The sequence below is a fragment of the Nematostella vectensis genome, chromosome 3 (genome assembly GCF_932526225.1).
Source record: "Nematostella vectensis chromosome 3, jaNemVect1.1, whole genome shotgun sequence".
In the NCBI taxonomy this organism is placed as follows: Eukaryota; Metazoa; Cnidaria; class Anthozoa; order Actiniaria; family Edwardsiidae; genus Nematostella; species Nematostella vectensis.
This window is the reverse complement of record NC_064036.1, coordinates 2,242,303-2,255,979: the sequence shown is the minus strand read 5'-3', so window position 1 is coordinate 2,255,979 and position 13,677 is coordinate 2,242,303. Positions and strand designations below refer to the sequence as shown.

At 41.5% G+C, this 13,677-nt stretch overlaps 3 protein-coding genes across 3 annotated transcripts; 1 reads left to right on the top strand and 2 right to left on the bottom strand.

Annotated features, from left to right (window-relative positions):
* Nucleotides 1-149: 149 nt before the first annotated feature.
* On the bottom strand, nucleotides 150-1,530 carry LOC5504607. The gene is made up of 2 exons (XM_001625461.3): nucleotides 1,163-1,530; nucleotides 150-770 (listed from the first exon to the last, which is right to left on the bottom strand). Exons 1-2 carry the CDS (start codon nucleotides 1,472-1,474, stop codon nucleotides 195-197), a joined length of 888 nt encoding a protein of 295 aa, XP_001625511.1. The 5' UTR covers nucleotides 1,475-1,530; the 3' UTR covers nucleotides 150-194.
* A 1,156-nt stretch (nucleotides 1,531-2,686) lies between these two features.
* On the top strand, nucleotides 2,687-4,465 carry LOC5504606. The gene is made up of 3 exons (XM_001625472.3): nucleotides 2,687-3,036; nucleotides 3,595-3,739; nucleotides 4,245-4,465. The coding sequence occupies exons 1-3, from the start codon at nucleotides 2,728-2,730 to the stop codon at nucleotides 4,412-4,414; spliced, it is 624 nt and encodes a 207-aa protein (XP_001625522.3). The 5' UTR covers nucleotides 2,687-2,727; the 3' UTR covers nucleotides 4,415-4,465.
* A 4,860-nt stretch (nucleotides 4,466-9,325) lies between these two features.
* Nucleotides 9,326-13,235, bottom strand: LOC5504631 (galactosylceramide sulfotransferase). The gene is made up of 3 exons (XM_032372943.2): nucleotides 12,747-13,235; nucleotides 11,439-11,624; nucleotides 9,326-11,128 (listed from the first exon to the last, which is right to left on the bottom strand). The coding sequence occupies exons 1-3, from the start codon at nucleotides 12,890-12,892 to the stop codon at nucleotides 9,700-9,702; spliced, it is 1,761 nt and encodes a 586-aa protein (XP_032228834.1). The 5' UTR covers nucleotides 12,893-13,235; the 3' UTR covers nucleotides 9,326-9,699.
* Nucleotides 13,236-13,677: the final 442 nt, after the last annotated feature.

Genomic DNA, 13,677 nt, shown 5'->3' with positions numbered 1-13,677 from the left:
AAGTACATCAGCTCAATATAAGGATGGTAAAGGATAAAGATTACTTTGCGAAGAGGTGGGACTGCGAGGGGTGAGAAATAAGCAATTGACATATTTCAATGGGCTATAACATGGGCCCTATCCCATCGCCATGATTTTTAACTCGGCAATAGGTATCAACTGTTTGCTTTATTTCTTTGAATGACATCACAGCTTTAATTACAGACGCAATGAGAAGCTGGGCAGTTCCTTTGTGCGCAATTCACCTCACACCAATTATCCATGTTGGCATTACCACTCCATGCACCGGAAGCCTTGCACGTGCCGGGCTTTGGAGGGTTTGTCGGTGGCGCTGGAGGGTTGGTCGGTGGGACTGGAGGGTTGGTCGGTGGGACAGGTGGGTCGGTCGGGGCTTTTGTAGGGGGTGTCTGTGTCGTTGGTGGTCGTGGGGCTTGGGTTGGGACAACGCCATTTCCGGGTAAGATCTTCACATCAGCGCAGTTGACAAAGGTTTCCTGCGGCCCAAGTCCATTTCCGCACTTTCCATTCTCGCAGCCCCATGTGTTACCCACTTTCCACCACCATTGTATGACGCAGTGGTCACACGTCAAGTCAGCGGGGAGCACAAGCGTTTGCGTCTCATAGCTGGAACCAGACCCGGTCAAGGGAAACCTAGTCTGACCTTCAGCGGAGGCTAGAAGTTGGGTTAGTTTGCTTTGGGTGATGGGTGGGGTTCCTATCTTGCCGATTCGGTATTCAAACCAGCCTTGATGATTAGCTGTAATGTGGATCTACAAAATGAGAAACAAAAACTTTTATCTCGGCGTTGACCTGCTCTAAATCAATTATTTTTGTGATGCTGAGTCGATTTGGACTTTAACGAATTGCGTACGCTTTTCTTCCAGAAGGAAAACGGTTTTCTTATAGGAGTTAAACAAAACAATTGTTTAAAACAGGCCCTGGTTGAGAACAAGCTCTCATGTCGAGCTTAAAAGCTTCCCTACACATGTGTTATGTTATGGTCACCAGTACTGTGTAAGCACAATCACTTGCGACACTTAATGCTAGAGAATCTTAAAAGCTGCAATATGCTGCTAAATGAAATCCTAACAATAAAACAGAGCTCAAAACGAAGCGTGACACCGCAAGAAGTGTGTTACTTCAGTACACGAGGATCGCGTACCTTGACGGAGATGATCTGCCCCTGAGTGTAGGTCTGGGTTATGAATCCCGTCGCGTACTTGCCGGGGTAGACATGCGGAGGACTGGGGTTGCTGTAGCTATCTCCGCACACTCCGCACTTGTTACCATTCGCAATCTGGGTCGCGCGCCCGCCGCAAAACTGCTCGTTGGCGTTGTAATTACGGACGCATTGGTTAGGAAACTTCATATAGCAGGCGTTCCTGGCGGCTGGTTCGATCATGTAACCATGTCCATGCACAAGCAATACTGCGTTACATAACAGAGAAAGCGCGAGAATTGACTTAACCGCCATTGCCTTGTTATTCTCTGGTGCTCCTTTATCAAGAGACTCAAGATGTGTGTAGGGGGGATTTGAGTGTTCTTTTTATATTTGCTTTTTTTTGTCACTTCAGCTGTAACAGCGTGGATACAGCTTTTGTTATTGTTTGTACACTTTTTCTGGCAGTGTATGTGGGTGACAAACTCAATTGTTTCGTCGTTGTTGGGAAAAGACACCTGGTTTGTCATTAACACAAAAGAACTTTTGCCGCATTAAACCGCTATTCTTCAATATCCCGATGCGCGTTTTCCTGTTCAAACATGATCTGTCGAGAAATCGGCGAAAAATATTCCCCGCAAAAAAACGAAAATAAAAGAAGACAAAAGGGAGTGCCTATTGAATACCCCGAAGGGTGGGGGGGGGTGTGGGGTGTGGGAATACCCCGAAGGGTGGGGGTGGGGGGGGGGGGGGGTGGGTGCCTATTGAATACCCCGAGGAGTGGGAGGGGGGGTGTCGGGTGGTTTTAACCCAGCAAATGGGGGAATCCAAAAAAAGGGCCTTCTAAGAGGACGCATTGATTTTTTTAAGGTGTCCGACTGGAGTCCTAGGGAATATGAAAGGGCGAGGGGATCCACCGAAATTTCACACTCCTTTACGCTCTGAACCTTTCAGGTATCTTGAGTCAACCCTTCCCCCTCCCCCACCCCCATTTAGGGCATTCAATGAGCAGTCCCTTATGCCTGTCCTTGTAGTACAAATAAATAGGGAGGGAAGTATTTGGTCTATGTCTTAGCCGTCAGTAGGGTGTCAGTCTTATCCCTCTCGGCTACCTTTGCAAAATGATAAGAGCGAGCCAAATATCATTCCTTACTCTTTAAAAAAAATCAGTTTTATTGTTCAGGCGGCGTAGGCTGGCGGACACGTGACGAAAACCAACCAATGACATGTTGTTGTTTACCCAGCCTGATCCAAGGCACCGCTGTGTTTGCTCGACGCCGGTGTCTTCGGTAGCTTTATTGTGTTTCATCTACTAGTACATCCACTCTGGCACTAAATCTTGAATACTTTGCTTATAATCATTAAAACAATCTTTCAAAAAGACGCTCAAATAATTAAGCTCCATTTTTAAATGATCCATTTCTTTTAATCTATTTTACCGAACGTTTTTTTCATGTGTCTGACGTGCAGTTTCTTATTCTTTGTTTTAGAGACAGCTGCGCCTTGACCCACCACCAAAAGCCTTCGTTACCCAACGCTATACCTCCACCTTATAACCACTCCCAGCCATGGCTCTTAAGCTTGCCTTTGCGGTTCTCTTGTGTGTGATTCCCCATATCTCCGGTCATGGCTACCTCAGTATTCCACCCGCACGAAACTATTGTGGTGCCTTGAAAGATAAGGGCCCCTGTGTAAGAAACTGGACTCCCAATGAGCTTAACTGCGGCGGGTTTGTCTATCAGTGGCGAGAAGCTGGAGGGAAGTGTGGAGTTTGCGGAGACCCTTACGGGAAGACTCAGAGGCACACTGAGGGAGGGGAGTTTGCGAAAGGTGTCATTACTGGGAGGTACAAAAAAGGCCAGGAGATCACAGTAGAGGTGAAGTATTTCATTTTAAAAAAAAATTTTAAATCAAAGAATAAATGAGAACAAACGAGAAACGGGGTAAGTGGGCCTCGAGTAGGTTAGTAGAGTGGTTTTCAAAAACCCGTGAAATGCTTTTTAGTTTATTCAATACACTGCAATGTCATTGTTCTCTTTTGTTCTGACATGACTATTACGACAATTACATTTTGTTGCACGGAAATTTTAAAACCGCTCTATTGAATGGAATAATGTTTAATCTACTCGCAGATTGGTGTTATCCTGCAATACTGTGCTGACAAAAGTTGTGCTAAGGAAGTATTAACATAGAAGCTGAACAGCTGAAAGAATTCTAAAATTTATTAAAATAGACGTGCGGCTAAATTAATAATTTTAAGGGAAGTGTCAAACACTTTTTTTTCATATATTTTCGCAAAGACAATGGGGTTCTCCAGATAATATTCATGACTGTGCCACAGCAATGTGTTGGTGGGATGTCTTTGTGCATCTCTCATCTTCTTACAATCCATCTGTATTTATTTTGTCACATTTTCCTGTTATTAATGACCTCAGGTGACGGTCACGGCTAACCATTTGGGCTGGTTTGAGTTCCGGGTTGGTGATATTGGGACACCCCCCATCACCGAAGAGAAACTCAGCTATGTGTTGACGCAGAAGGACGGCAGCAAGCGATGGAAGCTGACAAACCCTAAAACGGGTAGGGCTTACTTGGCAAAAGCCACCCTAACCCATTTTCGTGCCCCCCCGCCCTTCTGTGGGAAGGGGGCAAAAGGGGTGCAAATAGGGATGGGAAAAGGAGGCGCACACAACCCCCTCCGCTGCCAAAAACAAAACAAAAGCTTGAGTGACTTTGTGAATGTAGAATAATAAAATCATATATCAATTATGTTTTTACACGGAATGCATTAAATCTGTTATAACGCCCTCTAAATTCACGTTTGCTAAGAATAGCTTTCGTTTACTTCGGGTAACAAATTTTTATTTGAAAGAATATGAGCACGTATATGTAAGCAACCTAATTTTTGGCAAAACACATAGGGAGATTAAAAGAGCATGTTCTGACCATTACAGAATTATATAACCTTATCATACGCCATAGCGAATATGACAACCGCCTAGCTAAGCGAGGCTCCTTCCTCCGCTTAAAATTCTTTGGGCCAAGGAAAGCACTCGATCTACAAGTTTACAAACTCTTCCTTTAGGCAAATACAAGATAACTCTCCAGCTACCTTCGGACCTAACGTGCAAGCGATGTGTGCTCCGCTGGGGGTGGAACACCGGGAACAGCTGGGGGTGTGATGACGAAGGTTGCGGCCTCGGGCATGGAGCTCAGGAGTCTTTTGTCAACTGCGCCGATATCAGCATTGAATAATAGAGATAGGCGTGGTTTATATGGTTAAGAATAAAGCATCTTAATATTTTATGTGTGAGTCAGTGTGCGATCACCGTAGAGTATCATACTCTCTTGCAGTCACTGGTACAACCGGTCAGCCCCCCCCCCTTTCCTCCACCTCTCATCCGCGAGAACTTCAGAATCATTTCGATGGGGACATTGAAGAGCTAAAATGTCCTACTTACCAACACATTGACCCCTCAAACGGCCTGTACCGGCTTTGAGACGTACCCACGACCAAAAAAATTCATAAATGCAAAATAAACACAAGGAGATGAAGCTTTTTTGACTTGCCAGAAACTGCCAGAGGCACGTAGGCAAAAACTCTATGATTTTGCGATTCTCAAGAGAGAGAGAGAGAGAGAGAGAGAGAGAGAGAGAGAGAGAGAGAGAGAGAGAGAGAGAGAGAGAGAGAGAGAGAGAGAGAGAGAGAGAGACGTTATTTTTAGTGAAGAAGGATGGGTGTGCATGACCGTACTAATAAAGGGAATACGCCACAACTGCTAATAATGTCGGTTGCTTGACGATGGGTGTGGCTTTGGACATGGCGTCTTTAGTTAATAACACGGTCGTCTCGATCACCGATGACGGTACAGGCCCTCAGCCTCCTCAGCCAGCATCCAGCCACCCCAACCACCGACGCGCGACCCAACCATCGCTAAACTAATTAGCGGGAAGAAGACGAAAGCGTTAAAGGAATAAAGGGAACGGTCCCCTTCCTTGCTGCCCCGCTTTCGCATTTTTCGTTCCGATTTTCACAAGCACGGTGAGCATCTAACTGGTTTTTTTTTACGCTGTCCAACATGCAAACAAAGAACGTTGCCTTATCAGGACTGCAAAAGCGACGCAGCGTTCTTTTGTTTGCTTTTCAGACAGTAATAAAATAGTTAGACGTTTGAATCCCTGCAGAGCTTGTAAAAATGGTTGGAAGAAGACGAATGGAAACAGCACGCAACTGCACGCTCTTTCATTTTTGATTGATTTTGATGATTATTATACCAAATATTTTCCGTAACGCTAGAACGAGTTGTCACGCAGGGAAGAACAATGAAAGTCGTTAAAATCCCAGAGGTGTAATCGAATACCGGCATGAAGCTTTTGATGAACTGATTGCTTTACGAATTCAGACGTTATTGCCTTTTAAAGACAAATTATTTCAAAATACAATGATGATTTCACCGAATAAGGTATTTACATTAAGGATTAATAGCAAATTGGAATGCGAAGGGACGCCGATTAATACACGGGTCAGCGACGCTTGACGAAAACAGCGCATTTTAAATCCCTCAGAATTCCAATATCATTACACAGTCTGAGATAGCGCTGGCAAGTCGACATGCTCCTATCTACAACTGTTCAACAATTGTCTTTGTGCTATTTGGGAGGACTATCTCTGTCTGTTTTCTTCAGAAGAAGATTCAAACTCAAGGAACACCTTCCAAAGATTTTCTACGATGGAAGTATTCCACTGTTTGTGTTTATATTCACCTATTGTTTTTCCGCTAAGAATGGCACGGCGCAAGTCGGGATATTTGCATTGTTGTGTTCTATGTTTTATAATATGCCTGACGAAAAAATAAAAACATTTGCACTCTGTACGTCACTCTACATGGCATTTGCTGGAGATTTCAGCGAAAGCACGTTGGCATCCATATCTCTAGCATGCGCAACAACACAGCTGATCCGACGTCCCAACTGGCTTAAAGAATATCTTAGAGAGATTAGAGTCATTTGTGGGCCAATGTACGTAATTTTTCTATCATCTGGCTTAAGGTTTGCAAGTGTTTACTCAAGTCCATCAGCGGCTGCATTGATCGCGGTCTCGGCGCTTTGCGCCATCGTGGCATCTGCACTCTTTCGTCCAGACAACTACGTGATGCTCAAATTGACAGTCCCAGCCTCATGGAGACCTAGCATGAAGCATTGCAGGTTCATTCACGGCGCTCTGATGTTTGCAAGCCTGGTTTTCACGACGGCGAGGGTGTCGTGGATGTTACGAAGGGAGATGTTTAGTGCTTTCCCTTGTTCAAGATGGTTGGGAATGGTAGGAGTCATGAATATTCTCCTGTACATCTTCTACAAGTTTGAATCAAAATTTTTCAACAGTTGACTAAGCATATAATATGCTAAGCATTAATAGAATTTATCGTCCGTTGCGACGAAGAAATTAAAATACATATTATAATAAACCGGATAATATAAATTCGAATATGTATTTATAATACGAATATGTAATTCGTAAATACGATTGTTAATAAACCGGAAAATATGAATACGAATATGTGGCTTAACCCTATTCAGACCGGGCCTTTTTGAGCTTTCTGTGACTGGGGGGGGGGGGGGGGGGGAGGGGGCTAAAAGGCCCCCCCCTCCGTATTTCATGAACCGCTTAGGCTATGACCATCAAACATACAGACAATGATCACCAGCAAGCAAAGAATCGTCACGCCCTATTTTGGGTGTGATCGAATCAAATATGACGTCATAAATACAATGTCTAGCTATTCTTTCAAATATTGCCTAAATTATCAGATGTCGGGTTGAAATCATTTTGCAACAATCAGATATTTCAAAATCAACCTTTTAATGGTTTTACAATGCATAAAGGCCATAATACGTTTATAATTTATTTTTTTGTAAGAATTTCCGCCATTTTGGGTCCGCTATCTTGGATTCTTCTGATTTTTGCTAAAGAAAAAAAAATGGAATTATTACAGAAAAAAAGTATTTGCATGAATGTATTACTGCTCGTAGTATTGATAAATGCATAATATTAGCTTTTAAAGTGTCATCTAGTTAATCTAGTGACGTTTTAAAAACAGCTTTGAGAGAGCAAAATTTAACCACCCCTCCCCCCACATATCCGAGGTAAAACAATTCTAGCGCTGTTGTGAAACTTGTCACCTAAACAAACTTATAAAGTAAAAAGAGGCATAAATCTGAGAAACAGGACCAAAATATGTAATAGCAATTTTCCCATAGGGGGAGGGGGGGGGTTAAAAAGCCCCTACCCCCTAGTCTGAATAGGGCTATTGGCACCACGAGAAGCTGGTTGGGCAAAAATAATAAAATTAGAATATTTTCAGACTATTTTATATTAAGCAATTCAAGAATCTAGAAATTCTAATGCGAGAAAATAATCATAAGCATGCATTTTAGAATATCTCCAAAATAGAACATTAATCATTTGTTCAGTTCAGAAAATATAGTTTATATATCACATGTCAATCCGAATATTAAAACAAGGATCACTTAGAAGCGTACTTTGTCCTTTCTAACTCGGCTTAAAAGCTTGGTGCCCCCCTAATTAGAAGGGTTTTTTCCCGAAACGATATGGGCCTTGTAGAGCAAAAAATATCACAAGAGTCGACAGGCTTGATAATATTGTAATCTTATAACATAAATGTAAAGAATTTACAAACTCACTGTTCTAAGAGAAAGATGATTCTATTATACAGGTATTGTTCTAACAGAAAGATGATTCTATTATACAGGTACTGTTCTAACAGAAAGATGATTCATGATTTTATTATACAGGTATTATACTCACTGTTCTAACAGAAAGATGATTCTATTATACAGGCATTGTTCTAACAGAAAGATGATTCTATTATACAGGTATTGTTCTAACAGAAAGATAATTCTATTATACAGGTATAAACAATATAGGCACTCTCTGATTAACAATCCTATCACGTGATAACGAACGTGCACAAATCACATCACAAATTATTGATTTATTTGAAAGTTTACTCTTTTTATTCACTTTCTTTTAATCCTTGCCTTTATCGCTTTGCATGTTTTATCCTCATTATATCATGAGTTCTAAGCCCCAGAAAATTAGTTTTAGGCAGCCATGGGCGTAAATTCTTTAGAGGGTAGAGCTCTATTGAACCATCTCAGTGGGCTTAGACAGCAAGACGCGTGGGAAGAGCGAAATAAAGGAGAGAGCCTCTCCCTTCAGCTTTGCTCTCTTGGATACCTCCTATGGGATACCTTGGTCTGTTGTCTAGATTTTGAATGCGTGCGCAAAATCGTGAAAACCACCAATTTTCAGAAACGATTTGGGGAACGGGTTATAACTTGATCGAAAAAAATATGGGATAGTTTGTAGTTTCCCACATACAAAAACCTGCTATTAACAAGGTAAGCCTTAATATTTTTGGACAATGTCTTATACATTTACTGTAAGGTTCTTGTATTTATTGTGTATAAGATGCAAAATGTTAGCCTAACAGGTTCTTTTATGTGGGAGAACTACTGTGTATAATATAATACAGCGACACCCCGATGTCCAGGGGAACTACCACCTACAATCCCTTTTAAGCCACCCTCCCAACCCGCTCCTTTTGCAAAACGCAGGCCCGTACCCAGGGGGGTGCAGGGGGTGCGAACGCACCCCCCCTCCCCCACAACGGCCGAAGGTCCACTTTCGGTTCTCAATAGACGTGCTATTTGTAGACAAAACTATAAAAGCATAAGATTGATCACTATGTACATGATGTAGCCAAATCCGACAATAAACGTCCCGTGGAAATACTGCAAAGGCAAAAAAACCTTTTTGTTTTTTTCGGGGGTGGTCAGATTTTTATCAGGGAACTCCCTCCCTCCCCCTTCCCCCTCAGTAAAAATTAGGTCCACTTTTTCGGATTTCGCACCCCCCCCCCAAAAAAAAATAAATAAATAAATAAAAATCCTGGGTAAGGGCCTGGAACTCAATCACGTGTTGATGCCCACATAAACCTCTTGTTATGTTGCGCCAAACAGTACCTTTCACATTCCTTTCTCCCCAACGAGTTCTAAGGCTCTAGGTGTCGCTTTCTGTTAGCTTGCGAACATAAAAGCTTAGAGGGCGTTCTCACAAATTTCCTTATTGAAAACAAATACAAGTTGACACATTCGTATGCAATGTTTCGATTTGAAGTGGACACCAGTCAACCAATGACAACCCCCACCATACTTTTGTATTTACAAATTTGCATTCTCTGTACGGACTTAATGTTTCATTAGTCTGCCCCTATCACCTTTTACCAGCCAAGGAACAGGTTGTAAGTATAATTAAGAAGCTTAAGTTTCTTTAAATAAGATTTTTCAAAATGGAAAAAGGTATGAAATTGGAAAATTAAACACTAATAACATTTTAATGGTTAGAATTGTTTAAATCAAACTTGAAAATCCTTACGTCAGGGACAAGATCAATATGATATTCCCTGTCTTTATGTTTATTTCTATTTCGAAAAAGTCCAATCAAATTGATGAAAACATTATCTAGGATAGTAAAGCCTGCCTTCTCTTGGCGATGAGCCCGCAGTCTGACTTTTCGGCGGTAATTGTTCATACGCAGGTGGAATGTCTACAAACTGGACCCCAGTCCTTCGCCTGTGTTCTTGTTGCTGTAGCGATGATCCCCTTGTTTGAATAGGAGCCTGTAAAGGACGCCTTGGGATCTCCAGAACTCTTCTAGGATAATTCCGTAAAGCGTTCCTAGAATCCTGGCTTAAAATTCTTGGATCGTGTAAAAGCATTGGTGGCTTTCCCATGAGGTTTCTTGGATCGTCAATAGAGTATCTTGGATCCTGCTTAAGACGCCAAGTCTGATCACTAGTTGGTGTATCTGATTGAGCCATTAAATATCTCTCCTTTTCTACTTCTTCTTGTTGCAACTGTCTCTGATACCCCATGTATGGATGAAACTTTCGTCTGAAATACTTGATGTATTCCACCTCGTTTGTAACAATCTTATAGCAAAAATACCTGTTGAATCTGGATACAAGGGGGTTAATAGTTAGCCCTCGTACCAACTGAGAGATACCAACCGCACGTTCTCGTACTTCCATCGATGACACACACTCACGCTGGAGATCAGCATTCTTTTGTCGAAATTCTTTTAAGTCCTTATAAAAATCATCACCATGCCTTTTTATTTTCTCCCAAAACGTTTTGTTAAAGAAATTATACAGCATAACGTCGGCAGAATTCCATTTCTTGATCGTTTTACGCAGTTTACGTGATAGTTTACTTTTCTTTCTTGTCGCTCTTTGATTAAATTTGGCGTAGACAATGTCTTCCAAGTCCCAGCAGAGTTCCCTCTTGAGCAGAACTAAACTCTCGTCGTAATATTCCATAATAAGAACAAGCGAGAACTCTCGATCGAGCTTAAGTATGGTCTCGAGAACCTTTGTTCGGTTGTCATAGTGACGGGGACTTAGGCCCAAATCAAAGAACATGCCATTGCGAGCGAGATTGAGTGAGTCCGGAAAATCCCCCTGCCTTCTCCGAGTGACGTTGATCAAGAAATCGTAAGGACGTCGGAGGAAGACCTCCATTGCATTAGACACGTTTTGTAATCCAAGTAAATTTCCAAGCTCCATGTAATCAAATGTCGACTCAAACTGAGACACAGGCTCTCGGAGGATCGTGACGTACTTGGCCCCAGTCTCCATTACGCTGTCCATGGCGTAACGATAGTACCGGGCGTGGTTACACAGGACATTAGCATAGTCCCCATTCAATCTATACATGTCCACAGAAGACCAATCGAAGTACAGAGGCCATTTGAAGCGGTTGTAACCGGGCAACGGAAGAGCCACCTTAAGCTCCCGCAAGTCGGCGAATCGATTGAAGATGTTTGTCAATGTACTGCTGCCCGTCTTGTGAGTTTTGAGGAACACGATGCTTTGTTCAGGCACGCAGCTGGGGAAAAAGATGTGTGTGAGAACAAGTCTAAGCTCTTGTCTCGGGGACAAATAACTGACGCGAAGAGGGGCACAAGGACATAAGGGGGGTTTGCTTGTAAAAATGTGCGCACATCTAGAATACACACACCGCCATCTGTCTACTCTTTGCGCACTATCTTAACAGATAAAGCGTGTACATTTGATATTTTTAGAGTCCGTGATGTTTTCTTGTCATTGCTGTTCGATCAATGCCGAACAGCGCGAAAAAATGAAATTAAACCTATGCCAAGATTTATTTTTGAAACTCGAACAACAGGTATTCTCACCTCTCTTCGTCCATTTTTTGATTATCGCTTGAGGATGTACTTCCCTCATCAGTCGTGTTTGGCTTGTTAGTAAGTTTTTTCACCAGGGACCTTATGTTGTGGGTCTCTTCTAGCTCCTCGGGCCATAATTCGTTTTCACGGTTTTCCTCTGCATCGGTCCCCTCGCCCGAATCTTCGTCAGTATTACTGAAACATGGGAAATGAAGAAAATTTTGGCCCTGCGTAAACAGACGCTCTGAAAGAGGCATGTTTCGAATAAAAGTCAAATAGAAATAATATTCTGAAATGTACGAACAAAAGGAAATCTCCCAAAACTCGAGGTTCCTGTTATCACAAGACTTGGAAACGTGTACGCTCACTACCTATGACTTTTTTAACAATATCTTGGTTAACGGTTCGCTTTTATTTGTTTGTTTTTTTCATTTCTTTTTTTACTGCATTTTTGATTGCATTACACTTGTACAAACGGATGTACAAACGGTATTAAATTGAATTTGTTATTTCATTTTTCAGAAGAGTTCTAGTCGAATAAAGTGATTTTTTCATTCGTTGATTACTGAGACAGCTCAGTGTGAGAAATCTCTACTAGTCCTTAGCGTTCAGACAAGCATACATACATACAGCTGTACATGCAGAAAATAAAAAAAAAATAATAAAAAGTACGCGTAATCATAGAGTAGACATATCGGAAGTTTAAAGACAGATTTTTAGTTGTAAAGACAGATTTAAACAACGTTCATGAATTCATTTGAAAAGGTTGCGGATAGAACAGTAAATATTCCATTCTACCCAATATTTTAGATTGTGTCCATGGACATTGAATCAGAATAACGTGGCCAACCACGGTGACCAACTGTTTAAACGCTGAAACCGTTCGGCGTGTAAAGTACACCTAAGCAAAGTGCCACTAATAACTCGCAACATGGTGAGAAAGGCTGACTTTCTGGCGCTTCCAAGAAAAACAAATGCTTAACCTACCACAATATTCTTTCTTTTTCTGAAAACGAATATATTATTTTCTACTGCTGGCTAATCACGAATTTGTTCATAAAATCCTCAGTACAAGATACAGTGCAGGTGATCAGTTTAAGCTACATTGGCATTTTTATCATAAAGAATTCGTATTAGGATCATGTATTTAACAAAATTATATGGTCGAAACAGGTGTTTATTTATGACTTAGTACGGAAAATAAATAAATAGCACCATGAGAAGCTTGTTAGTACCACTTGGATTTTGAATGTAGTTATGAAATGTTCTGAATCTCAACTTTGTAATTACTATTATAAGCAATTCTAGAAAGCATACCTTGAGACCTGCCTACCATATCTGTCCAGAAAGCGCAAAGGGTTTCTGTAGAACGACGTTTGTGTGATTCGTAAATTGAATACTAGAAATAGGAGGCTTACGGAGCCGACTAACAGCAACAAGCCATAATATTGCTGTAGTCGCATGACTGTAAAGTCCCAATGGGGCCGAGATGGTCAATCATCCCTTCGATGGAAGATAAATAGAGTTAGATTCCGTGCTACTAGGGAGATAAAGCCCGTGGCAAAGAATCCCATTGGAAATGCCCTTGAGGCGAGCGCTCTGTGCGCCACTCGATACTCGTTACCTGTACAGGGTAACTAACCACAAGCTACAACACCACGTGACTCTGGTTTTTGATTGTTCAAGTCCCACTTCACCGTCGATGTAATAAAGCGTCCGTGGAATTTAATCTTATCTTATTTCTATTTCAAGAGTCTATGAGGTCCTTAGCTAAGAATAACAATAACGGTAATATATCTCTTGCTGTTTATAGTGTGGGAAATTCGGGAGCTAAAACCATTAGTGACAGGTGCTAGCTATTGTAAACTGGTAATTTACGAGCTATTTCTTTATTTGATTCGTTCATTTCATTTATTTTGCCTTTTGACATGATATTAAAAAAATAAAGATATTCCTTGTTGTGTTCTGAAAATGTCACCAAAGCTGACGATGGTTAACTTTCCAGCGGCTTTGGATGAAATAAGAGATTTTTCAAGTGGCCTTTTTACTATTTGAGTTAAAAAATAGGGCTGTTTTCGAGTACGGTTGTGAATTTTTCAACCTTCTAAAAACATAGAATTACAAATTAATTCAATAGTCTAATAAACGAAGTGAACTATATCACTACACTGCTTGGTTAATTGCCACTAGGTCGAAATTGAACCAGTACTTATAAAATAATAATTACTGTACCGCGGCTGCAAAGGGG